Consider the following 26615-nt stretch of genomic DNA (forward strand, 5'->3'; position numbering starts at 1 on the left):
TCTGCTAGGCAGAGTCAGCAGCTGCAGGGGCCGAGTTCAGCATGTGGGGGTTTCTCTTACCAATACACCCCCAGTGTGCTGGGCAGAGTCCTGTGCCTCAATTCCCCAGCGTGCGGTGTGAAAGCCTGACGCAGGAACGTGCCAGCAGATGGAGGGACGTGATCGTTCCCCTCTATTCGACACTGGTGAGGCCTCATTTGGAGTACTGTGTCCAGTTTTGGGCCCCAAACTAGAAGAAGGATGTGGAAAAATTGGAAAGAGTCCAGCGGAGGGCAACAAAAATGATTAGGGGTCTGGAACACATGATTTATGAGGAGAGGCTGAGGGAACTGGGATTGTTTAGTCTGCGGAAGAGAAGAATGAGGGGGATTTGATAGCTGCTTTCAACTACCTGAAATGGGGTTCCAAAGAGGATGGATCTAGACTGTTCTCAGTGGTAGCAGATGACAGGACAAGGCGTAATGGTCTCAGGTTGCAGTGGGGGAGGTTTAGGTTGGATATTAGGAAAAACTTTTTCACTAGGAGGGTGGTGAAACACTGGAATGCGTTACCTAGGGAGGTGGTAGAATCTCCTTCCTTAGATATTTTTAAGGTTAGGCTTGACAAAGCCCTGGCTGGGATGATTGAGTTGGGGATTGGTCCTGCTTTGATCAGGGGGTTGGACTAGATGACCTCCTGAGGTCCCTTCCAACCCTGGTATTCTATGATTCCTTTCACACCCCGCTCACAGTGCTGGCCTTGGCTAGTGAAGGCCCGGTTCAGAGGTGCCTTCACGGGGTTCACCTCCTGGCACCCAGCCCTGGTGTCAAGCAATGCCTCTGTTGCAGCAGCCTCACTGCAAGGGCAGGCTCTGCGTTGTCTTTCCCTGCAACGCTGTCCCCACACCATCTCTAAGGCTTAGCCCCTGGACCTGCTTAGCACCAGTGCCTCATTCGTGATGAAAGAAGTGCTACGTTCCAAGAATGTTTTTATATTCACAACCAATGCAGCAAGGCCAGAGGTATAAGTGCCTCAACCCCAAAGTGGCAGGCTCAGCCCTAGCATGAATTAAGCATTACTTACCACTGATACTAGATCTAAGAATCATTAAACAGGACCAGGAACGCTCCCTTGAGACTAGCCAGCCCTATCTTTAAACACTAGAAACAACACCCACCCACTCAAGAACAAACACTCACCCACTTGCATGACTTGGCTTTGGCCTCCCTCCCCACTGCTTAGCAAGTGAGTTACGGCTGAGGGTGACTCCCGCAATCAGTGCATGTAGGGTGCAGTTTGGCTGTCCTTTACTCGTACAATGAGCATAACCACATTTCCTTGCCCCTGCACTCAGCCCTGGAGGGATCTGTAACCCAACCCCAGCCAAAAGGGATCATGGGGCAAAGCAGCTCTGTCTGCCCCACACCGAGGCTGAGTGGGTGTGTCTATGCAAACGCAGTCTGCTCCGGGAGTCTTTTCGCCCAGCTCCCCACTGGATGTCAGGGGATGGTTCACTCACACCCTACTTACAGCTGTTACCTCTACAGCACCCTCACTCTGCATCATTCACTATTTTAGAACTGGCTCAGCCCAGCTCATTAGACAGGTAATAAGGACACTGAGCAGTGTCCTCCCCCTGAGACAGGTACTCCCAGAAGACAGTAGAAGCCCCTCTCCTCTCCTTTCCCTTCCTCTTGTAACCAGGCTCCTTTACCCAGCAGTGCCTGACTGTGATCACGGACTGGGCCGCCCCCTGCCAGGCAGGATGTGAACAGGCTGCCTTGTCCTGCGCCCCCCCGAAATCCTCATGCCTCCCTGCTGGCTCAAGGCTCCTGTCGGTCCCTGGCACTGAGAGGAGCCGGGCGATGGCAGATGAAGTGGGATCCGGGTGCTGGCTGTGCTCTGTCTCGGCCAGGTCAGGTGCAGGTGCGGTTGTGCACATCTGGGCATGGTATGTGTGGGGGCAGCTGCACCCACGGACCCTGGCTAGAGCCACCAGAGCCATGGGCAGGGAGCAAAGGAGCAACCCAGGGGGATGAACCTGCCAAGGGGTGTCCCAGGAAGGGCCCGGCTAACGGGAGAGAATCCGGCACCTCCCGGGGAATCCAGAGAGGGGCAGGTGGGAGTCACGGCTCAGCAACAGCTTCACCCCAAGGGCCAAGAGCGGTAAAAACACCAGAGACTCATTTGCCTCCCGTGCTAGAGCTTTACTGGGAAAGGAACTAAACTGCAGCATGGGGGGGTGGGACAGCGAGTCTGGGGGGGTCACCGGAGAGCGAGGGGGAGTTGGAGACAGAGACGGGTGATTCCGCAGCCCAGCAAACAGCCCTGAGGCCGGGCGAGACGCTCTCGAGAGAGCCCAGGACAATCCCGGACAGGATCACCGGTCACACTTCAGTCCTCACGGATTCGCCCACGTTCTGCACCTTGATCCGAGTGAAAATGTTTGTACCGACCTGTGACGAAGTGGGACTGTTCTTAATGTTTCCTCTGAATAGTGTGGGGGTACCTCAGTTTCCCCCAGGCAGTTCTTAAGTATCTAGGGGGTGGAGTAAGGGTGTATGATCATTGCAGAGCCCTAGAGGGCAGGTGTGTGCAGGAGTCTGGACACCGAGAATGGCCGACACCCTGTTTCCTGGCAACTGATGGCCTGGGCCCTTCCCCCCTGCAAGGTGAGAGCTGAAGGGTTGGAGAACAAAGGAATCAGGTGACCTCCTGGCCCGGGAAAGGAACAAAGCCCAGAGGAGGAGGGGCTGGAGGGAGTTTCAGTTTGGGGCTGGCTGGGACATGGAGTGAAGTGCAGACGTGGTTGTCTGGCTCACTGCCCCCCAAAATGGACCCAGCTGAGGGGTCCCGTTCTCTGCACCTGCAAGCTCTGTTTTAGACCATGTTCCTGTCATCTAATAAACCTTCTGTGTTACTGGCTGGCTGAGAGTCACGTCTGACTGCGAAGTTGGGGTGCAGGACCCTCTGGCTTCCCCAGGAGCCCCGCCTGAGCGGACTCGCTGTGGGAAGCGCACGGAGGGGCAGAGGATGCTGAATGCTCCGAGGTCAGACCCAGGAAGGTGGAAGCTGAGTGAGCTGCGTGTCCTGAAGACAGGCTGCTCACAGAAAGGCGACTGCCCCAGAGTCCTGACTGGCTTCATGGGGAGCAGTTCCAGAGCATCGCCCAGGGACTCCGTGACACGACCCTGCGGGGAAGCACAGAGCCTGGGTCACTGGCCCAGCACGGGCCTGCACTCGGGGCTGCCCCATACACTAGAGGGGAGAAAGAGGCAGGGGCAGAAGGTGCATGAGCCTGAGGAGAGAAGCCCAAAGAGGGACACCCCATCCCCAGGGCACCTAGTCTGGGTGCTGAGCACCGCTGTCTGGGGAACGCCCCTCGTCCAGGCTTCATCTCACGGGGCCCCCAGCAGCTCCATGCAGGGGCTGGCAGACAATTAATATGGGCGTTACCTCAGGGGGGCACCCAGCCGCCCAGCCCAGGGAGGCAGCCTGGCTGTGGGCACCCCGCACTGGCAGGGCCTCAGAGCCACCCAGCAGCACCCGGGGTGGGGGGGGCAGGGGCTCCGCAGGCTGCACATCCCCATGGTGCTCAGCAGGGCCATTGAGGGCAGGGGCCCTTCAGCAGCCACTCGCTCAAATCTCCCCTTGGTGCCCCCGGGAGGTGCCCCCAGCCCCCCCGTAGCCTCCCGCCTGGCTGCTGACACACTGGGTGCCAGCCTGTGCTCTGAGGAGGGCTGGGCACAAACAGGTCACCAGGCAGGAGCTCCCTTGCCGCAGGGAGGGGCACGAAGTAGCACCAGAGGCCTGGGCCCCCTCCCCAGGGGTCAGTCCTGGGGCCGCTGCTACTCAGTGTTTTCATGTAGGACTTGGACAATGGCATGGCGAGGGGGCTTATACAGTGTGGGGGTGACACCAGGCTGGGAGGGGCTGGCAGCACTTGGGGGGCAGGATTAAAATCCAGAGCGACCTTGAGAATTTGAACAATTGGTCTGAGTTCACCTGGATGAAATTCAAAGAAGACAAGTGCAAAGTACTTCAGCCAGGAGCGAAAAATCCTATGCACAGCTACAAAGTGGGGATCATCTAGCTAGGAGGGAGCACTGCTGAAACCAGCTGTGGGGTGTCGTGGATCACAAACTGAACATGAGCCCACAGCGTGATGCAGCTGGGGAAAAGGCTGATCGAATCGAGGGCTGTGTTAACAGGAGCGTTATATGTACGAGAGGGGAGGTGATTGTCCTCTCCTCACGCTGGGGAGGCCTCAGCTGGAGGCCTGGGCCAGGTCTGGGTGCTGCGCTTTAGGAAAGATGTGGAGAAATTGGAGAGGGGCCAGAGGAGAGCAAGAAAAACGATCAAAGGTTTAGAAAATGCAACCTGAGGAAAGGGTAGAAATACTGCACATGGTTATTCTTGAGAACAGAAGAGTGAGGGGGGACCTGACGGCCGTCTGCAGATGCTTAGGACTTCTGGGGCTTTTCTGATGGTCCTGTCACCATCTTCTCTCCTCCTCCCTGCCAGAGTCAGGCTCACAGTGGTCAGTGCAGGAGCGTCTGGGGAAGACGTGCTGCTCCCCACTGCAGGCCATTGCCTGTCTCCTCTGGCCACGGGACTGGTCCCCACCCCATCACCTGAGTCTCCGCCACACAGGCTGTGTCCATCTCCTGGGATGGCGAAGCCAGATGTGACGAAGTGACTCAGCAGGGAGGGGGGAGTGTTGACCTGGGAATGTGCCCTGGGGATGGGAGACCTGAGAGCCTGTCACCTGAGCCAGGAGGGGGAGGGGGAGGTAACACCTCTGCCCGGGAATGTGAACAGAGGCTGCAGCAGGGAACCTGCAGGGTGAGTTTAGTTGGCAGTTTGGAGGCTGGGGAGAGGAACACAGGGAACCCCAGGGCTGGGGTCTAAGCTCCCTGCTCCCCCAGAAGGACGTGATCGAGGGGTCCTGGTTGTACCCACAAGCTCTGTTGTGGACTGTGTTCCTGTTGTCCAATAAACCTTCTGTTTTACTGGCTGGCTGAGAGTCTCAGTGGATCCCAGGAAGAGGGGTGCAGGGCCTGGACTCCCCCACACTCCGCGACAACTGGTGGCAGCGGTGGGATCTACTGCACCCCGTGAACGGCGCTTCCTGCAGTAAGTGACTGGGGAACAGTAAAACGAAGGGGAATTGACGGGGACCAGGCGTGCTGAAGATTCAGAGAGAGACGGTTTCGGGGGGCGGCTAACCCCTGGGAATGTGTGACCAGAGAGAAAGACTTTTGCAGTAACAGGGTCCCCCGGGGGATTGCAGCGAGCGGTCCCAGGGGCGGAGGAGTCTGCAGCTCGACCCTGGCAAAGAGGTGGTGACCTCAAGAAGGACTGGCACACTAAGGGCTTTTCCTGGAAACCGTGGGAAGCTGCCCGGCCTGCGAGTGGCCAGCAGGGAGATGTACGCTAAACGCCTTAAGAGTGACCTGGTGGAGCTGTGCAGGCAGAGGGGGCTGCGCATCGGGAGGTCCACCAAGGAACAACTGATTGCCCAGTTGGAGGAGAGGGATCGCTTGGATGACCCGATCCCTGTCCCTGAGGGGAGCCGCCCGGCAGACGCAGCGTGGGCCCCGGGGCCTGACCGGGCTGGGAGGGGTCAGACTGCTGCCGAGGACATCCCGAGACCCTTCCTACCTATGCCTGGGGGAGGGGTTGGGGGAAGCCCAGCGAATACCGAGGGCACCCTGACCCCAGCACCCAGCAGGGGATCCTCCCGGCGGAGCTCCCCATCCCTGGAGCGGAGGCGGCTGGAATGGGAGAGGGAGATGAAAATGAGGGAGCTGGAGGATCATGAAAAACAACGTCAACATGAGGAGAAACAACGTCAACATGAGCAGGAGGAGAAGGAGAGGGAGCGTCAGGAGAAGGAGAGGGAGCGTCAGGAGAAGGAGAGGGAACGTCAGGAGAAGGAGAAACAAAGACAGCATGAACTGGAGCTGGCCAGGCTGAAGAGCAGTGGGGCCCCGGCTGTGGTGAATGAGGGGGGACCCAAGACTGCAAGGAACTTTGATAAGTGCTTCCTGGCCCAGCGGAAGGAGGGGGAGGACATAGATAGCTTCCTGACGGCCTTTGAGAATGCCTGTGAGCTGCACAGGGTTGACCCTGCAGACAGGCTCCAGTTTCTCACCCCCTTACTGGACCCCAAAGCCGTGGAGGTGTACAGCCGGATGACAGGGCCGGAGGCAGGGGACTATGAACTGTTCAAACAGGCCCTGCTCCGTGAGTTTGGGCTGACCCCCGAGATGTACCGGAGAAGGTTCCGGAGTCAGCGTAAAACGCCTGAGGTCACCTACCTACAACTGGCCAACCGGATGCAGGGATATGCCCGCAAGTGGACAGCTGGGGCCCGAGCTAAAGAGGACCTGCTTGACCTAATTGTACTGGAGCAACTGTATGAACAGTGCCCTTCCGACCTGAGGCTGTGGTTGGTGGACAAAAAGCTCGAGAACCCCCAGCACGCAGGGCAGCTGGCCGACGAGTTTGTGAACAGTCGGTCAGGGGGTAGCCGGGAGGAGTCCCAAAAGAACAGGCCCCCCCCGATGCAGAGAGAGAGTCACCAGGGGGCCTCCCAGCGGGGAAATAGGGAGAACCCCCTCCCAAGGGGAACGCCTGGCGTCGGGCCCCTCCGACCCGCTCGAGGGGACCAACGTGACCTGAGCTGCTATCACTGTGGCCAGAGAGGCCACATACGGTCCCAGTGCCCTGGGCTCAGGGACAAACTGAGCAGACCCAACCTACCCAGGGTTAACTGGGTAGGGACCCAGCTGGACGAGGGGCAGACGACCCAGGAAAGGGGGCCTACCAGTTTACCACCTGCTCAGGAGGGAAGAGTACCCCAGGCCAGCTCCACCAGAGGGCTGGAGGCTCTGGACTCAGGGCGCTCAGTTTACAGGGTGGGCGCGGGGCTGTCCCTCCGGAGAGAGTGCCTTGTTCCCCTGGAGGTGGATGGGAGGAAGGTCAATGGATACTGGGATACGGGCGCGGAGGTGACGCTGGCCCGGCCCGAGGTGGTGGCCCCAGATCGGGTGGTGCCCAACACCTACCTGACCCTGACAGGGGTGGGCGGGACCCCATTTAAGGTGCCCGTGGCAAGGGTACACCTGAAATGGGGGGCCAAGGAGGGCCCCAAGGATGTGGGGGTACACCACCATTTGCCCACTGAAGTTTTGATGGGGGGAGACCTAGAGGACTGGCCAAGCAAGCCCCAGACCGCCCTGGTTGTGACCCGTAGCCAGAGCCGGCGAGGGCCACTGCTCCCTGACCTCGGGGAGGGTACCGCACCGGAGGCGCAGGACCCTACCCTGGTGGGAAGGGAGGGCCGAGGGGCACGGCTCAGAGAGGCTGAGGCCTCAGACCTGGCCACTGAGGGGGAACCGGTCCCCATCCCTTCCCCAGCCGCTGAGTTCCAGGCCGAGTTGAGGAAAGATCCCTCCTTGCGGAAGCTCAGGGACCTGGCCGACCTCGGTGTGGTACGAACCATGAGGAGAGGCTGCCAGGAGAGGTTCCTGTGGGAGAAGGGGTTCCTGTACCGAGAATGGGCTCCCACAAGGGAAGTAGAGTCCTGTGGGATCAGGAGGCAGCTGGTGGTCCCCCAGAAGTATCGCCGCAAGCTACTGTCCCTGGCCCATGACATCCCCCTCGCAGGGCACCAGGGAATCCGGTGCACCCGGCAGAGGTTGCTACAGAACTTTTACTGGCCCGGGGTCTTTACCACGGTCCGGCAGTATTGCCGATCCTGTGACCCCTGTCAGAGGGTGGGGAAGGCCCGGGACAAGGGGAAAGCGGCTTTGAGACCTTTGCCCATCATAGAGGAGCCTTTCCAGAAGGTGGCCATGGACATCGTGGGGCCTCTCAGCAAGACGACCCGGTCGGGGAAGAAATACATTCTGGTGGTGGTAGATTTTGCCACCCGCTACCCCGAGGCAGTGCCCTTAGCTTCCATTGAAGCAGACACCGTGGCCGATGCGCTCCTGACCATTTTCAGCCGAGTGGGGTTCCCCAAGGAAGTCTTGACAGACCAAGGCTCCAACTTCATGTCGGCCCTGCTCCGGTGCTTGTGGGAGAAATGTGGGGTCCGGCACGACTGGGCCTCAGCTTATCACCCCCAGTCCAACGGGCTGGTGGAGAGGTTTAACGGGACGCTAAAGATGATGCTGAAAACCTTTATGAACCAGCACCCGCAGGATTGGGACAAGTACTTACCTCACCTGCTGTTCGCGTACAGGGAGGTGCCCCAGGAGTCTACCGGATTTTCGCCTTTCGAACTGTTATATGGAAGGAGGGTGAGGGGCCCCCTGGACCTGATGAGAGACGAGTGGGAGGGGAAGGCCACTCCCGATGGAGAGTCAGTGGTGGAGTATGTCCTGATCTTCCGAGAGAGACTGGCTGAACTCATGGGCCTGGCCAGGGAGAATCTGGCCAGAGCCCAGAAGAAGCAGAAGGTCTGGTATGACCGCACGGCAAGGGCCCGTGCCTACGCCACCGGGGATCCGGTGATGGTTCTCATCCCTGTGAGAAAGAACAAACTACAGGCCGCCTGGGAGGGCCCTTTCAAGGTCGTCAAGCAGCTCAATGAGGTAAACTATGTGGTGGAGCTGTCGAACCGGGCGCACCACCGCCGGGTGTACCATGTGAATATGATGAAGCCATATTATGCCAGGGGGAATGTGGTGTTGGCCGTGTGTGGACAGTGGGAAGAGCAGGGAGATGACCCTTTAGTAGATCTATTCCCTGGGACCAGAGCTGGTTCCCCCCTGGAAACAATCCCCCTCTCGGATCAGCTAACCCCTGCCCAGCAAGCTGAGGTCAGGGGGGTGCTGCATCCGTACCGACAGCTGTTTTCCAACCAGCCTGGACGCACTAATCTGACTGTCCACCGGGTGCAGACAGGGTCGCACCCGCCGATAAGATGCTCCCCCTTCCGAGTCACAGGGAAAACTGCTCAGGACCTGGAAAGAGAGGTCCGGGACATGCTGGCTTTGGGGGTGATCCAGCCATCGGCCAGCCCTTGGGCCTCGCCGGTGGTGCTGGTCCCCAAAAAGGACGGGTCGGTCCGGTTCTGCGTGGACTATCGGAAGCTCAATGCCATCACTGTATCTGATGCCTACCCCATGCCCAGGCCGGACGAGCTCCTAGACAAACTGGGAGGAGCTCGGTACCTTACCACCATGGACCTTACAAAGGGCTACTGGCAAGTGCCGCTGGATGCAGATGCCCGACTGAAATCGGCCTTTATCACCCCTCTGGGGCTCTATGAGTTCCTGACCCTGCCTTTCGGCCTCAAGGGAGCGCCGGCCACCTTCCAACGCCTGGTGGACCAGCTCCTGAGGGGGATGGAGAGTTTTGCCGTGGCGTATATTGATGACATCTGTGTCTTTAGCCAGACCTGGGAGGACCACGTGTCCCAGGTTAGACAAGTGCTGGACCGACTCCAGGGGGCTGGGCTGACTGTAAAAGCGGAGAAGTGCAAGGTGGGGATGGCGGAAGTGTCTTACCTGGGCCATCGGGTGGGGAGCGGCCGCCTAAAGCCGGAACCAGCCAAGGTGGAGGTGATCAGAGACTGGCCCGCTCCCCACACCAAAAAGCAGGTCCAAGCCTTTATTGGGATGGCAGGATACTACCGAAGATTTGTGCCCCACTTTAGCGCCATAGCCACCCCCATCACTGAGCTATGCAAGAAGGGGAAGCCAGACAAGGTGGTCTGGACCGAGCAGTGCCAGGTGGCTTTCCGGGCGCTGAAGGAGGCTCTGGTCAGTGGCCCAGTTCTGGCGAACCCGGACTTTGACAAGGCCTTTGTGGTGTTCACCGACGCCTCCGACACGGGACTGGGGGCGGTGTTAATGCAGGAGGATGAAAAGGGGGAGAGACACCCCATCGTGTACCTGAGCAAGAAGTTGCTACCCCGGGAGCAACACTACGCGGCCATCGAGAAGGAGTGCCTGGCCATGGTGTGGGCCCTCAAGAAACTAGAGCCCTATCTCTTCGGGCGGCACTTCACCGTGTACACCGACCACTCTCCCCTGACCTGGCTGCACCAGATGAAAGGAGCCAACGCCAAGCTCCTGAGATGGAGCCTGCTCCTGCAGGATTACGACATGGACGTGGTCCACGTGAAGGGAAGTGCCAACCTGATAGCGGATGCGCTGTCCCGGAGAGGGGGCCCCGAACTTCCCCAGGTCACTGGTCACAGTGACCCCGCTCAGTTCAGTCTCGAAGGGGGGAGAGATGTGACGAAGTGACTCAGCAGGGAGGGGGGAGTGTTGACCTGGGAATGTGCCCTGGGGATGGGAGACCTGAGAGCCTGTCACCTGAGCCAGGAGGGGGAGGGGGAGGTAACACCTCTGCCCGGGAATGTGAACAGAGGCTGCAGCAGGGAACCTGCAGGGTGAGTTTAGTTGGCAGTTTGGAGGCTGGGGAGAGGAACACAGGGAACCCCAGGGCTGGGGTCTAAGCTCCCTGCTCCCCCAGAAGGACGTGATCGAGGGGTCCTGGTTGTACCCACAAGCTCTGTTGTGGACTGTGTTCCTGTTGTCCAATAAACCTTCTGTTTTACTGGCTGGCTGAGAGTCTCAGTGGATCCCAGGAAGAGGGGTGCAGGGCCTGGACTCCCCCACACTCCGCGACACCAGACCACTGGAGATGATTCTCTTCCCTGGGGAATGAGGATTTTCAGTCACTCACATGGTTGCATTCCAGTTATCATCCATGGATTTGGCCTTGTCTCGCAGCAGCCACATGGTTTGCAGAGTTTCCTTCCCATGATCATCCGTGAAGCACTGGCCCACGAAGACGGTCGTCGAGTCTGCCCGGGAATTGAACAGGAGTTAGAGCGAACGTCAGTGACACTCGGCCTGAGACCCCCGGTGTCCCCGGACAGTGCCCATGAGTGTAATGAGGGAGAGGGAGTGCTCTGAGTGCTAGTGGTGTGATCATCTCACTCGCCTAAAACAGCCACTCTCGGATCCTCTGCCCTCTCCCGCACCTCTCACCCACAAGCACATCCCAGGCTCCACGCCCAGCCTGGGAGGTGGGTCCGGACAGTGATCTCATTGTACGGAAGGGAAGTGACAGGCCAAGGCCCCAGTGAGTCACTGGCAGTGCCCAGGATGGACCCCAGAACTCCCTCCCCCTCCCTCTGTCTCTCGCTGTCCCCACCCTGACTCACTCGCTCCTTATCACCAGGCGGAGCAGGGGGTTGGGGTGCGGGAGGGAGTGAGAGCTCCGGCTGGGGATGAGGGGTTTGGGGTGCAGGAGGGTGCTCCAGGCTGGGATCGAGGGGTCCGGAGGGTGGGAGGGGGATCAGGGCTGGGGCAGAGGCATGGGCAGGCAGCTCTGTGCACTGCCCCGTCCACAGGCGATGCCTCTGTAGCTCCCATTGGTCGCAGATCTCGGCCAATGGGAGCTGCGGGGGCAGTGCTTGGGGCGGGGGCAGTGTGTGGAGCCCCCTGGCTGCCCCTATGCATAGGAGCCAGAAGGGGAACATGCCGGCTGCTTCCTGGGAGCCATGCGGCGCAGAGGCTAGCAGAGAGTGGTGCTGACAGGGGCTGTCAGGATCCCTTTTTGACCAGGTGTTCGTGTCGAAAACCGGACACCTGGTCACCCTAAGGAGAATGAAAAGGGATACTGACGAGCTGCCCCATTCTCTGAGCACTGAATGAAACACTGGGCTGTGCCTGCTTCATGCAGATGGGCCTAGGAGGCATGTGCATGGGGCAGAGCAGCAGGAGCGGGGAGGGAAGCTGCTGGCTGAACAGGACAAGGAGCCTGTGCCTGGCGGAGGACCATGTAAAGCCTCCAGGAAAGTTAGAGTTTGGCAGAAATGCAGCAGAAAAATGGCGAAAGTGGGAGCAAGGATCTGAGTGCGCAGTGTTGTGAGTGGTGCAGACAGTGCTGAACCAGCCATTGCGGGCCCTAAGCGGGAATATTCCCCCCCACAACACATAGTAATAATTAAAGGGGGCCCCCTTGAGCTGCTCGGGGCCCTAAGCAATTGCTCAGTCTGCTTATGCCTGGCACCGGCTCTGGGTGCAGACACAATAGATGGATGGCGGCAGACAGAGTTATTTCTTCCTGGACAGGTGAAGGAGCACGAGGGGAGGTTTCAAGTTGATGATGATGCAGATGGAGAAAACATAGAGGTCTCAAAGAGTGAGTCTGAGGCATTCTGTGCACCGCAAAGCAACTTCATGTGTGAGAAGCACAATTTTTCACCAGAAGTCAGACCGATGGGGATCAATATGTGACTGATTTAAACCTGGCAGCACAATCATGGGACTACTGAGAACCGAGCGAATTGCTCAGTGAGACCGCCTTGTGCGTGTGTTGTGTCAAACGCGGTGCGAGCGAGGCTGTCCAAACCCTTGAACATGCTGCGGACGTATAATATCGTGCAGATGAAATGATTAAAAACAACTGGGAGGGCTGGGTGAGCCAGACAGACAAGTGCCCCCATCGCACTGAGTCTGCCTTTGGCAAGCGCCTAGGCTGGAAGCCGTCCTGCTGCTAACAAAAACCTGGGATCCAGTGAAAAAAGAGCAGCCAGGGGCAATGAAGGGTTGTTCTAAATGTGGCCGTGACCATGCCATAGGAACCATCCTGCATATGGGCAAGAATGCCGAGGATGTGGCAAATGCAACCGCTTTGCCAAAACGTGCCCCTCCAGAACAGAAGTGTCCCAGGGCAAACAGCTGGTTCCCCACCCAGAGAGGAGGTGAAACGATGGCAGGGACTTTGGCACAGGAACCAAAGTTACTGAGTGTTGTGGGGGGCGGGGAGGATCACTACGTTGTGATGAGCCTTGTCAGCCACAGCAGGTTGCTGGCCATTGGGTGCATGAGATGGGGAGGCAGTGCCAGGCCAAAGGGGTGGCCTGCGACAGGCAGGGTCACGAATGGGAGGAGGAGGAGGAGGCTGCGGAAGATGGCCTGGGGTGGGCCGGGTGGGGGGCGCCAGGCACTGCCCCAGGTGGAGCTGGGGGGATTTCAGCCTATCCATTGAGCACCGAGTTCCTCTCCCTGCGACCCCCCGCAGGGTCCTGGTCCCCGAACAGGGCTGGCCCACAACATTTTGGTACCTGAGGTGGGGAGCTCAAATGAGGCCCCCATACCCCCTCGCATGGGCCAAAACTTTGAAAGGTCTCAATTCTGCCTTCTTCCTGTTTTACTCCTCTCAGGGTGCTGCTCTGCTACTGTGACAGGAGGGTTTTATTTTTAAAATAACCGTAGGTATGACTTTGCTCTGTCCAGTTGTTCCATTGCTCCAGATATATCAAGGTCAACACCTTGGAGTGTCTTGCTTACAACATTTATTTCAAACAGTATGTCATGCCACAACACTAAGCCACACAGAAATTTGAAGTTAGGTATGTTTCTGGTGATTCCATTTCCCTCTGCCACTGTTCTCCCACGAACAGTTCCTGTCACAGCATTATCCTCCATAATGGCAACTATGGCATCATCTATCTTCCCAATTTGGTGTTTGAGAGGCTTTATCGCCTCCACTCGACTTTCCCATTGTTTGGCACTCAGTGGTTTCAGTGTCAGAGAGGAAGTTCCCAGATGTTGCTTCAAAATTTGCCATCGATGAGTTGATGCAGAGAAAGATCCATCGATGCTTTGAATTACATTAAAAAATTCAGCAGCCTCACTAGAAGTTGCTGATGCTGCATCACTGACCATCATTGTCTTTGGGGACATGAAGTTTTTCACTTGCTGTGGCCCGTGCAGTACAAGGAAGTCCTTCAGGCTACCGCTCAGGGAGGTCCACAGTCCTGGATCCTCTAGACTTAAGGAACTAAACTCAGCAGCAGCCGTTTCTTGCGTCTCCACCACACTCTTCTCTGATCTACACTTTTCTTCAGGAATGTGCATGGCTACATCCATTTGAGATGGAGATACGGATGCTGCAGTAGCTGCCAGGTCACCTGCACTCTGACTGACTGGAAGATCAGGCCTCTCCTCACCACTCACATCCTCCCTGGGGCCGGAAGGCTCATCGTGAACATTTGTGTCTACGTATCTCAGGAGAGCTCCTTCCCGCTTAGATAGAAAAGCTTCCTTTGCTTGCTTTCTTTTTCTGAATGCTGCCCCAGAGGGGCGTTTTCTTCTTTCACTCATGGCTGCTGTTCTGGGCCAGCTACAGTGGCTCTCAACACTCAGTTGAAGGGGACAAATAAGCAGGCTGGTAGCAGGGCCTGAGTGAGGGAAGATGTCAGCGTCTTAAGGGCCTAACTGGCTCCTACTCCTTCAGTTGACGGCCTGTTCTCCTCAAGTGGGTTCAGGGACGCCGGAGGACACAGGAAGCTCCCCGAGAAGCTGGGGTTAATCAGTCCAGGCTCCTGGGGTGCTAGAGAGGTACATAAGAGGCTCCTCCTCCTCTATCTGCCTGCAGCTCCTGCTGCTTTCTGTGATTCCCTCTCACCTTTCTCCTGCCTGCCTCTTATGTCTCTTGTGCCCTCCTTCCTCCAGCCCAGCACTCCCCCCTCTCTGGGCATCTCGAGCAGAGAGAATCCGCAGCAGACACAATTTTCTACACTCTGGGTCCTAGTGGTGCCCCCCACAGTCTGGCGCCTCAGTTCGCCTCATGGTAAGGCCAGCCCTGTCCCCAAAGCCACTGGACCACGTACCTGAGAAGCTCCATTTGACGGTGAACCCGAAGGTTGGCTGCTCCAGGTTGTCGACATGCTGGGATCCGTTCAGGGGCGACACGAGGATCGGCTTTTCTGTGTCTGACACCGCTGTGCAGTACAACCCAGAGAACTGCCCGGCCCCGTTCACGGCAGAGATGGTCATGTTAGAGCCCAGGTCGTTCTGCCAGTCTCCAGTCAGGATGCACTGAAAGAGGGGGGTGCAGTCAGCGGGAGGGGGATGGTGGAGTCAGGAGGGTCAGACCCCAGCTGAGGCTGTGACCCCAAGAGCCCTAAACGCAGGACACAGACCCCACAAAGCAGAGGACGACCAGTGACCAAGGGGGTCTGTGCTCTGACTCCTGGCCATTGAGGGGAACCCCCTGCCCAATAAAAATAAAACCCTCCTGTTACGGAGTCCCTGGGCGATGCTCTGGAACTGCTCCCTACGAAGCCGGTCAGGACTCTGGGGCAGTCGCCTTTCTGTGAGCAGCCTGTCTTCAGGACACGCAGCTCACACAGCTTCCACCTTCCTGGGTCTGACCTCGGAGCATTCAGCATCCTCTGCCCCTCCGTGCGCTTCCCACAGCGAGTCCGCTCAGGCGGGGCTCCTGGGGAAGCCAGAGGGTCCTGCCCCCCAACTTCGCAGTCAGACGTGACTCTCAGCCAGCCAGTAAAACAGAAGGTTTATTAGACGACAGGAACATGGTCTAACACAGAGCTTGTAGGTGCAGAGAACGGGACCCCTCAGCTGGGTCCATTTTGGGGGGCAGTGAGCCAGACAACCACGTCTGCACTTCACTCCATGTCCCAGCCAGCCCCCAACTGAAACTCCCTCCAGCCCCTCCTCCTCTGGGCTTCGTCCCTTTCCTGGGCCAGGAGGGCACCGGATTCCTTTGTTCTCCAACCCTTCAGCTCTCACCTTGCAGGGGGGAAGGGCCCAGGCCATCAGTTGCCAGGAAACAGGGTGTCGGCCATTCTCTGTGTCCAGACTCCTGCACACATCTGCCCTCTAGGGCTCTGCAATGATCACACACCCTTACCCCACCACCTACATACTTAAGAACTGCCTAGGGGAAACTGAGGCACCACCACACTATTCAGAGGAAACATTAAGAACAGTCCCACTTCGTCACATCTCTCCGCCCTTCGAGATCGAACTGAGCGGGGTCACTTTAGCCGGTGACCTGGGGAAGTTCGAAGCCACCAACGTTCCCATGGATGCCCCAGCATCTCTCCCATTCCTTGGTAGGAGTTACACCAGGCCCTTCCAGTTTCACGCCCTCCCTTAGGTTGGGGGTGGTCGATAGCACTCGCAGGCCGCATGTGGGAAGGTTTATTCGGCCCATGCCCTTTGGCCGCCCCAAAACCCCAGGGGGTCAAACTGGGATTGGGTCTTCTCCCCAACAAGCTGGCCAAACACAGCCACTTGGTTATGGGACTGTTTAACTTTCTTAACAGCTTTCACTTCATCTGAGACCTTCTCAAAGCTCTCCACACTGGGTCTTTCAACAGGACAGTCAGTGGATCCATTCACAACAGAAAATTTCTGGCTGTTAGGAACTGAAACTTTCTTGATTAAATCACTTTCACACCCTTCAGTTGCAGTAAACTGCTTGCAAAGACTCCATGAGGATTCCTTTCCCGAGAGCTTTTCTATGCAACAATTCACCGCTCCCAGAAATTCTGCCCTTACCCTCTTCACCTAGGGCTTGCTCTAGAGGAACACTGTCCTGAGCAACAACAGACTCTTTCTGGGTCTCCCTTACATCCAGAATCACCTCTGGTCCATCCGGCGGATTCCTACACAATCCCCTTTCAGGCAAACTTACAGACTTCCTAGATAAAAGGTCAGAAGCATTCTCCTTCCCTTTGCCACACACAAGTTCAGGAATCTTTTCCTTCTTGCTACGGGTTTCCACACCCTCAGTAGGTAACACAATCACACACCTTCCCGCTCTCCTTGTGCCCTGGCTAGGATCTCACCCTGATTAGACAGAGTTGCTCCACCCTTTCCAACAACACACTAGCAACAGGCAAAATACAAGCACCAGAATTGTCCGGTCTCTGGGATTTTACATAGACACTAACTGGATGCGACCTAGTTACAGGGCCATTCTCCCGAGCAGACACAAACTTAGGACCCTTCCCTTCCTGGGCTTTAGCTGAATCCAGAACAAACTCTGAGACAACTGCACGACCCTCAACCATCACTGGCTGAAAGGCCCCTTCTGTCTGCTCCATAGACAAAGAAGAGCCGGACACACTTTCTCCTTTCCCAGACACACAGCTTGGGACCTCTCTCCCTTTGTCCCAGCACACAAGGCTGGTCACAGACAACTGCTTGAAGATCAGGGTAGCTCCCTCCATAGGCAAGTCAATACCCCTGACAGACACAGGCACGTTTCCTTCACTGTCCCAATTCTCCACCCGGCTAACAGGTAAGGTCCAGGGACACTCATCTCCCACTCTCCTCGCCTTCCCACCCTGCTGACTAGACACAGCCATCAGATCACAAGGCTGCCTAGGCTCATCCAAACTTTCCTTACCAAGCACCTTGCCACTCCCCACAGATCCCCTGCCCTGCCTGTGTCTCCCCCCACTCAGCTGGGGTCTCAGCTCCCATTGTGCTCAGCGCTGCCCTTGCTGTCCCAGTGGAGTAGGCAGCGAGCTCTCTGCTTTCCTCACTGCATCAGAGCCAGCATGAGCCCCCTCTCTGGTGTGCAAGGGGGCAGGGAGCACCTCTCTGTCCCACCCAGCCCCAGGGGTCTGGTTGCAAGCAGGTGGGTAGCCTGAGCCTAGCCGCTCCTCCCTGCTGCCAGCCAGGTCATCTGCATTTTCACTGACCATTTCCCTCTCTGCCGATTGGTTCCCTGCATTCAAATTCAAACCCTTGGCCGTTACAGGAGCAAGGCCTGGATCCTGTCCCAAAGAGACACAGTCACCCCACAACAGGGTCTCGCAGCCGGTGTCCTGGAGAACCCTAACGACCAGCCAGCCCCACCCCTCCTGGATCTGCACAGGGATCTGGGCCATAGGCAGGGCGAGGGGCTTCGTCCCTGGGACCCTCACCCAGCTCACACAGCCCCTCAGCATCTGAGGCTGCACCACCCAGGGCCTGACACCAGTTCTCTCTGTCCCAGGATCTCGCCACCCCAGGAATGTCTCCCCATTGACCATCACCTTCCGCTCCCACTGGGGGTCCGAGGGGCCTGGCCCCAGGAAACTCCACACAGACATATAGGCTGGGGTCAGGAGTGGGAGCCTGTCCACATCCCCAACCATCTGGCTGATGGAGTCTGTGGCCTTGGGACCCAGCAAGGGAGCTAGACACCGGGGCTTTTCCGCAGGGTCCCCTTGGTTCAAATCGCCAGCCTGCTCAAAGGCAGTGAGGTGGGCATCTACACCCCCCCGCTCCTTAACCAGGGGCAGGAATTTACTCTCGAGGTTCCCGGCGGAACTGGCCCCCCGGGGTCTAACCCCACTCACCCCGGGGAGGTCCCCTAGGCCTCTCCGCCCCACCACCGCCAGTTCATGTTGCTGCTGCTTCTGCAGCTCTTTCTCGGGCTCTCGCTGTCTCCCACAGTCCTCTTGCTCTCTCGGACTCAGCTCCAATCCCGTCCATCTCCAATCCCCTGATGGGGAACCCGATCGTGAAGACCCTCGTCTGGTCGGGGACAGGAGTCTTGGCGATGCCTGGCTCCCGCTTCAGCTGCTCCCAGATCCTGCTATAGCCCCAGTTGGGGTCAGGAATCTGTTCCTTAGAGCGGTCATCCTCCTCCAGCTGCACGATGAACTGTGCTTTGGTGAACTTTCCAATGCTCAACCCTCTCTTTCTGCACAGGGTTACAATGTCCTTCTTAAGGAGACGGTGACATGCCGTCACTCCACTCTTCCCAAATTGTTGTGGACTCACAGGCCTGTGTGCTGTCAGCTCCCCACAGTTTCCAGGGAGAACCCCTAGTATGCCAGCCCTTCTCGAGGTCACCACCTCTTTGCCAGGGTCGAGCTGCAGACTCCTCCGCCCCTGGGACCGCTTGCTGCAATCCCCAGGGGAACCTGTTACTGCAAAAGTCCTTCTCTCTGGTCACACACTCCCAGGGGTTAACCGCCCCCTGAAACCGTCTCTCTCTGAATCTTCAGCACGCCTGGTCCCCGTCAATCCCCTTTCGTTTTACTGTTCCCCAGTCACTTACTGCAGGAAGCGCCGTCCACGGGGTGCAGTACATCCCACCGCTACCACCAATTGTCACGGGGTCCCCGGGCGATGCTCTGGAACTGCTCCCCATGAAGCCAGGCAGGACTCTGGGGCAGTCGCCTTTCTGTGAGCAGCCTGTCTGCAGGACACACAGCTCACCCGGCTTCCACCTTCCTGGGTCTGACCTCGGAGCATTCAGCATCCTCTGCCCCTCCGTGCGCTTCCCCCAGCGAGTCCGCTCAGGCGGGGTCCTGGGGCAGCCAGAGGGTCCTGCCCCCCAACTCCGCAGTCAGACGGGACTCTCAGCCAGCCAGTAAAACAGAAGGTTTATTAGACGACAGGAACATGGTCTGACAGAGCTTGTAGGTGCAGAGAACGGGACCCCTCAGCTGGGTCCATTTTGGGGGGCAGTGAGCCAGACAACCACGTCTGCCCTTCACTCCATGTCCCAGCCAACCCCAAACTGAAACTCCCTCCAGCCCCTCCTCCTCTGGGCTTTGTCCCTTTCCCGGGCCAGGAGGTCACCAGATTCCTTTGTTCTCCAACCCTTTAGCTCTCACCTTGCAGGGGGGGAAGGGCCAGGCCATCAGTTGCCAGGAAACAGGGTGTCGGCCATTCTCTGTGTCCAGACCCCTGCACACACCTGCCCTCTAGGGCTCTGCATTGATCATACACCCTTATCCCACCACCTAGATACTTAAGAACTGCATAGGGGAAACTGAGGCACCCCCACACTATTCAGAGGAACCATTAAGAACAGTCCCGCTTCGTCACATCTCCCAACCACAGCACCTGGCCTCCCTCTGCCGCTGGGCGGGGGCTCTGCCTTCTCTCTCCGAACCCGGGGGTACGGAGGAGGCGTCCCCCTTCCTCTCTCCACCCCACCGTCCCCTCCCCACACACAACGAGGGGAGCGTCTCTGAGGCAGGGGAGACAGCAGCCGTCCGTCCCCTGGAGCCGCAGGGCCCCGAGGGGCCCGAGAGAGGTGGCAGGTTCCCTGCCACTGGCGCGTCTCCCGGTCCCCCGGAGCAGGTCTGCCCTGGGACTGCTGGGCACGAGGACGGGACGGGTGCAGCGCAGCGTCGTCCGGGACGTGCTGTCTCCGGCCCCGCCCGGGGGTGCTCTGGGTGCCGCCTGGCCTCTCCTACGCCCACGGCACGGGGAGGGATCCGCAGCCGAGCTGCCCCTGCCAAGGCTGCTCAGAAAGCCCAGTCCCCAGAGTGACTCTGGCCTGGGACGTTTCGGACCCGAGAAGGCGAATGCCCAGGCAAAGCAGCAGTGAAATCCGCCCGGTTCCAGCCCCCAGCGGCTCAGGGAGACAGGGACCCGCGAGCTGGGGGCTGAGACCCGGGTGCTCTCGAAGGACAAAAGGGGTTTCCGATTTGAGGGAGCCGCTCAGTTGTGTTTGATCTCTGCTGACGGGGTAACGCGGGGCTTTGAGAAGCTGAGCCTGCGGCTTCCAGCCCGTTGCACTGAGCGTCCTGCTTGGCGGCTCCGGCAGGGAGCGGCTCCAGGCCCCCCGCGGGTTGCTCGAGCTTGGTGAGCTGGAGCCTGGGGCCCTGGCGGGGCTCCCTGGCTTGGCACCGTCACCACCTCAGGGCGTTTCTTGTCCGGTCCCCGAGAAGTCTCCTCACCGGGACACAACCTGCCTGGCTGAGTGGGGCGTGCGGCGCTCAGCCCGCAGGTCGCTGTGCCCGACGGGGCTGCGTTGCCTCCAGAGCGGGATCCCGGCGTGGGGAAAGGCCCCCCGCCTGCCCTCACCTCCACGGGTCATTGCAGCGCCTGACCCATCGCCCATCGCTCCCCTCCGGCTCTCACTGCTCCCTGCCCCGGCCGGAGACCCCCAGAGCCAGCGCCCGGCCCCCTCGGCCCTCGCCCTGCCCCGGCCGGAGACCCCCAGAGCCAGCGCCCGGCCCCCTCGGGCCCTCGCCCCGCCACGCCCCAGAGCCAGCGCCCGGCCCCCTCGGGCCCTCGCCCTGACACGCCCCAGAGCCAATGCCCGGCCCCCTCGGGCCCTCGCCCTGACACGCCCCAGAGCCAGCGCCCGGCCCCCTCGGCCCCTCGCCCTGCCCCGGCCGGAGACACCCCAGAGTCAGCGCTTGACCCCCTCGGGCCCTCGCCCCGCCACGCCCCAGAGCCAGCGCCCGGCCCCCTCGGGCCCTCACCCTGACACGCCCCAGAGCCAATGCCCGGCCCCCTCGGGCCCTCGCCCTGACACGCCCCAGAGCCAGCGCCCGGCCCCCTCGGCCCCTCGCCCTGCCCCGGCCAGAGACACCCCAGAGCCAGCGCCCGGCCCCCTCGGGCCCTCGCCCCGCCACGCCCCAGAGCCAGCGCCCGGCCCGCTTGGGCCCTCGCCCTGACACGCCCCAGAGCCAGTGCCTGGCCCCCTCGGCCCCTCGCCCTGCCCCAGCCGGAGACACCCCAGAGCCAGCGCCTGGCCCCCTCGGCCCCTCACCCTGCCCCGGCCGGAGACACCCCAGAGCCAGCGCTCGGCCCCCTCGGGCCCTCGCCCCGCCACGCCCCAGAGCCAGCGCCCGGCCCCCTCGGGCCCTCGCCCCGCCACACCCCAGAGCCAGCACCCGGCCCCCTCAGCCCCTCGCCCTGCCCTGGCCGGAGGCACCCCAGAGCCAGCGCTCGGCCCCCTCGGGCCCTCGCCCCGCCACGCCCCAGAGCCAGCGCCCGGCCCCCTCGGGCCCTCGCCCCGCCACACCCCAGAGCCAGCGCCCGGCCCGCTCGGGCCCTCGCCCCGCCACGCCACAGAGCCAGCCCCCGGCCCCCTCAGCCCCTCGCCCTGCCCCGGCCGGAGACACCCCAGAGCCAGCGCCCGGCCCCCTCGGCCCCTCGCCCTGCCCCAGCCGGAGACACCCCAGAGCCAGCGCCCGGCCCCCTCGGCCCCTCGCCCTGCCCCGGCCGGAGACACCCCAGAGCCAGCGCCCGGCCCCCTCGGCCCCTCGCCCTGCCCCGGCCGGAGACACCCCAGAGTCAGCGCTCGGCCCCCTCGGGCCCTCGCCCCGCCACGCCCCAGAGTCAGCGCTCAGCCCCCTCGGGCCCTCGGCCTGACACGCCCCAGAGCCAGCGCCCGGCCCCCTCGGCTCCTCGACCTGAAACGCCCCAGAGCCAGCGCCCGGCCCCCTCGGCCCCTCGCCCTGCCCCGGCCGGAGACACCCCAGAGCCAGCGCCCGGCCCCCTCGGCCCCTCGCCCTGACACGCCCCAGAGCCAGCGCCCAGCCTCCTAGGCCCCTCGCCCTGCCCCACCTGAGACGTCCCAGAGCCAGCGCCCAGCCCCCTCGGCCCCTCGCCCTGACACGCCCCAGAGCGATCGCCCTGCCCGCTCGGCCCCTCGCCCCACCACGCCCCCAAGCCATCGCCCGGCCCCCTCGGCCCCTCGCCCTGACACGCCCCAGAGCGATCGCCCGGCCCCCTCGGGCCCTCGACCTCACGCGCCCCAGAGCCAGCGCCCGGCCCCCTCGGGCCCTCGCCCTACCCCACCTGAGACGTCCCAGAGCCATCGCCCGGCCCCCTCGGCCCCTCGACCTCACACGCCCCAGAGCCAGCGCCCGGCCCCCTCGGGCCCTCGCCCTGCCCCACCTGAGACGTCCCAGAGCGATCGCCCGGCCCCCTCGGCCCCTCGACCTCACACGCCCCAGAGCCAGAGCCCGGCCCCCTTGACCCCTCGCCCTGGCACGCCCCAGAGCCAGCGCCCAGCCCCCTCGGCCCCTCGCCCTGCCCCGGCCGGAGACACCCCAGAGCCAGCGCCCGGCCCCCTCGGCCCCTCACCCTGCCCCACCTGAGACGCCCCAGAGCCAGCGCCCGGCCCCCTCGGCCCCTCGCCCTGCCACGCCCCAGAGCCAGCGCCCAGCCCCCTCGGCCCCTCGCCCTGCCATGCCCCAGAGCCAGCGCCCGGCCCCCTCGGCCCCTCGACCTGAAACGCCCCAGAGCCAGTGCCCGGCCCCCTCGGCCCCTCGCCCTGACACGCCCCAGAGCCAGCGCCCAGCCCCCTCGGCCCCTCGCCCTGCCCCACCTGAGACGTCCCAGAGCCAGCGCCCGGCCCCCTCCGCCCCTCGCCCTGCCCCACCTGAGACGTCCCAGAGCCAGCGCCCGGCCCCCTTGGCCCCTCGCCCTGCCCCATACCTTTCTCTCTGAGGAGACCCCGAGGGTCACCAGAGCCAGGGCGAGGAGCAGGGAGAAGGCGACTTTCCCCATCATCTCTGGGAGTGGAAGGCACCTGCAGACACCAGGTGAGTCTCCCTCCAGGGACTCATGCCTGGGGCTCCCAGTCAGGCTCCTATTTATAGCTCCAGCGACCTCACTCGTTGGCAGTGCCAGGTATTGAGCAAGTGCTGGCTTTTGCAAGTTGTTTTTCCTGCAGTGGGACCTGAAGTTCCCAGAAGCGTTTGCCAGTGACCGGCCATGTGACGCCTGCCCTGCTGGGCTGCTGGTGGGAAGCGTTTGGCCGCTCGCTGGATGGGCCCCTGTGTGCCAGGTGGGGCCAGGGGGGCTGATGTGAGCGCAGCACGCAGTGGGCGGTGCTGGCCTGAGGACCCCGGCTGGGCTATACAGAGCGTGGAGCTCTAGGGGCAGGAGGGCCCCAGGGGGGAGCTCCTGGCCTGGGGGCAGCAGGCTCCATGGGGCAGGGGAGGTTCAGTTTGAGGGATGCTCTCACTTGGCACCACACAGAGGTCCCTGGCTCCGGGCACAAGAAACTCTGGGAATCCCGGCAGGTTGGAGAGAGGGTCTCTGTCCTGCAGCTTTGGGCTCCTTTGAACTTTCAGCTCCAAGTCAGACTGGGCCCAAACCCTGTGACCCAAATGCTGGGAGCCCAAGTCTCCCAACCTGAGCCTCCTGCAGCCTGAGCCCCAAACCTGAGCCCCCCCCAGCCTAAGCCCCCCACGCCCCAGTTTCTCTTGTCTCCAGTCCTGCCATGGGCAGCAGGCTGCTCGGAAGGGCCCTTGCCAGGCCCTGGCGGACTTAGAATCATAGAATCATAGAATATCAGGGTTGGAAGATGTGACGAAGTGGGCCTGTTCTTAATGTTTCCTCTGAATAGTGTGGGGGTGCCTCAGTTTCCCCTATGCAGTTCTTAAGTATCTAGGTGGTGGGGTAAGGGTGTATGATCATTGCAGAGCCCTAGAGGGCAGGTGTGTGCAGGGATCTGGACACAGAGAATGGCCGACACCCTGTTTCCTGGCAACTGATGGCCTGGGCCCTTCCCCCCCTGCAAGGTGAGAGCTGAAGGGTTGGAGAACAAAGGAATCAGGTGACCACCTGGCCCGGGAAAGGAACAAAGCCCAGAGGAGGAGGGGCTGGAGGGGTTTTCAGTTTGGGGCTGGCTGGGACATGGAGTGAAGTGCAGACGTGGTTGTCTGGCTCACTGCCCCCCAAAATGGACCCAGCTGAGGGGTCCCGTTCTCTGCGCCTGCAAGCTCTGTTTTAGACCATGTTCCTGTCGTCTAATAAACCTTCTGTTTTACTGGCTGGCTGAGAGTCACGTCTGACTGCGGAGTTGGGGTGCAGGACCCTCTGGCTTCCCCAGGAGCCCCGCCTGAGCGGACTCGCTGTGGGAAGCGCACGGAGGGGCAGAGGATGCTGAATGCTCCGAGGTCAGACCCAGGAAGGTGGAAGCTGTGTGAGCTGTGTGTCCTGCAGACAGGCTGCTCACAGAAAGGCGACTGCCCCAGAGTCCTGACTGGCTTCATGGGGAGCAGTTCCAGAGCATCGCCCAGGGACTCCGTGACAACTGGTGGCAGCGGTGGGATGTACTGCACCCCGTGGATGGTGCTTCCTGCAGTAAGTGACTGGGGAGCAGTAACACGAAGGGGGATTGCCGAGGACCAGGCCTGCTGAAGGCTCAGAGAGGAGCGGTTTCGGGGGGCGGTTAACCCCTGGGAGTGTGTGACCAGCGAGAAGGATTGTGCAGTAACAGGGTTCCCCTGGGGACTGCAGCGAGCAGTCCAAGGGGCGGAGGAGTCTGCAGCTCGACCCTGGCAAAGAGGTGGTGACCTCGAGAAGGGCTGGCACACTAGGGGTTCTCCCTGGAAACCGTGGGGAGCGGGCCTGTGAGTCCACAACAACTTGGGAGGAGCGGAGTGATGGCCTGTCACCGTCTCCTTAAGAAGGACATTGTAACCCTGTGCAAAAAGAGAGGGTTGAGCGTTGGAAAGTTCACCAAAGCAGAGTTAATCGTGCAGCTGGAGGAGGATGATCGCTCTAAGGAACAGATTCCTGACCCCAACTGGGGCTATAGCAGGATCTGGGAGCAGCTGGAGCGGGAGCCAGGCATCGCCAAGACTCCTGTCCCCGACCAGACGGGGGTCTTCACGATCGGGTTCCCCATAGGGGGATCGAGACGGACGGGATTGGAGCGGAGTCTGAGAGAGCAAGAGGACCGTGGGAGACAGCGAGAGCCCGAGAAAGAGCTGCAGAAGCAGCAGCAGGATGAACTGGCGGTGGTGGGGCGGAGAGGCCGAGGGGACCTCCCCGGGGTGAGTGGGGATAGATCCCGGGGGGCCAGTTCCGCAGGGAACCTCGAGACTAAATTGCTGCCCCTAGTTAAGGGGGGGGTGTGTGGATGCCCACCTCACTGCCTTTGAGCAGGCTGGAGATCTGAACCAGGGGGACCCTGCGGAAAACCCCGGTGTCTAGCTCCCTTGCTGGGTCCCAAGGCCACAGACTCCATCAGCCAGATGGGTGGGGAGGTGGACAGGCTCCCACTCCTGACCCCAACCTATATGTCTGTGTGGAGTTCCCTGGGGTCAGGCCCCTCGGACCCCCAGTGGGAGCGGAAGGGGATGGTCAATGGGGAGACATTCCTGGGGTGGCGAGATCCTGGGACAGAGAGAACTGGTGTCAGACCCTGGGTGGTGCAGCCTCAGAGGCTGAGGGCCTGTGTGAGCTGGGTGAGGGTCCCAGGGACGAAGCCCCTCGCCCTGCCTATGGCCCAGATCCCTGTGCAGACCCAGGAGGGGTGGGGCTGGCTGGCCGTTGGGGTGCCCCAGGACACCAGCTGCGAGACCCTGTTGTGGGGTGACTGTGTCTCTTTGGGACAGGATCCAGGCCCTGCTCCTGTAACGGCCGAGGGTTTGAATTTGAATCCAGGGAACCAATCGGTGGAGAGGGAAATGGTCAGTGAAAATGCAGATGACCTGGCTGGCAGCAGGGAGGAGCCGCTAGGCTCAGGCTACCTGCCTGCCTGTAACCAGACCCCTGGGACTCGGTGGGACAGAGAGATGCTCCCTGCCCCCTTGCACACCAGACTGGGGACTCTCGCTGGCTCTGATGCAGTGAGGAAAGCAGTGGCCTGCCCCCACTGGGACAGCAAGGGCAGTGCTGAGCACAGTGGGAGCTGAGACCCCAGCTGAGTGGGGGGAGACACAGGCAGGGCAGGGGATCTGTGGGGAGTGGCAAGGTGCTTGGTAAGGGAAGTTTGGATGAGCCTAGGCAGCCTTGTGAGCTGATGGCTGTGTCCAGTCAGCAGGGTGGGAAGGCGAGGAGAGTGGAAGATGAGAGTCCCTGGACCTTACCTGTTAGCTGGGTGGAGAATTGGGACAGTGAAGGAAATGGGTCTCTGTCTGTCAGGGGTATTGACTTGCCTATGGAGGGAGCTACCCTGATCTCCAAGCAGTTGTCTGTGACCAGCCTTGTGTGCTGGGACAAAGGGAATGAGATCCCAACCTGTGTGTCTGGTAAAGGAGAAAGTGTGTCCGGCTCTTCTTGGTCTGTGGAGCAGACAGAAGGGGCCTTTCAGCCTGTGATGGTTGAGGGTCATGCAGTTGTCTCAGAGCTGGT

At 60.7% G+C, this 26615-nt stretch overlaps 1 protein-coding gene across 1 annotated transcript; it reads right to left on the bottom strand.

Annotated features, from left to right (window-relative positions):
* Positions 1–647: 647 nt before the first annotated feature.
* LOC142072076 (avidin-like) lies at positions 648–23164 on the bottom strand. The gene is made up of 4 exons (XM_075128288.1): positions 22962–23164; positions 14633–14840; positions 10690–10810; positions 648–2435 (listed from the first exon to the last, which is right to left on the bottom strand). Exons 1-4 carry the CDS (start codon positions 23034–23036, stop codon positions 2381–2383), a joined length of 459 nt encoding a protein of 152 aa, XP_074984389.1. The 5' UTR covers positions 23037–23164; the 3' UTR covers positions 648–2380.
* Between the last annotated feature and the right edge of the window lie 3451 nt (positions 23165–26615).

The sequence above is a fragment of the Caretta caretta genome, chromosome 5 (assembly GCF_965140235.1).
Source record: "Caretta caretta isolate rCarCar2 chromosome 5, rCarCar1.hap1, whole genome shotgun sequence".
In the NCBI taxonomy this organism is placed as follows: Eukaryota; Metazoa; Chordata; order Testudines; family Cheloniidae; genus Caretta; species Caretta caretta.

Bases quoted from the DNA above. Each gene is read 5' to 3' on its own strand.
- LOC142072076 (XM_075128288.1), bottom strand. From the start codon at position 23,036: ATGATGGGGAAAGTCGCCTTCTCCCTGCTCCTCGCCCTGGCTCTGGTG. The intron at 14,841-22,961 runs GTATGGGGCAGG...CCCCTCTTTCAG, and splicing joins GGGTCTCCTCAGAGAGAAAG to TGCATCCTGACTGGAGACTG. The intron at 2,436-10,689 runs GTGAGTGACTGA...ACTTCGTCACAG, and splicing joins GATAACTGGAATGCAACCAT to GTCGGTACAAACATTTTCAC.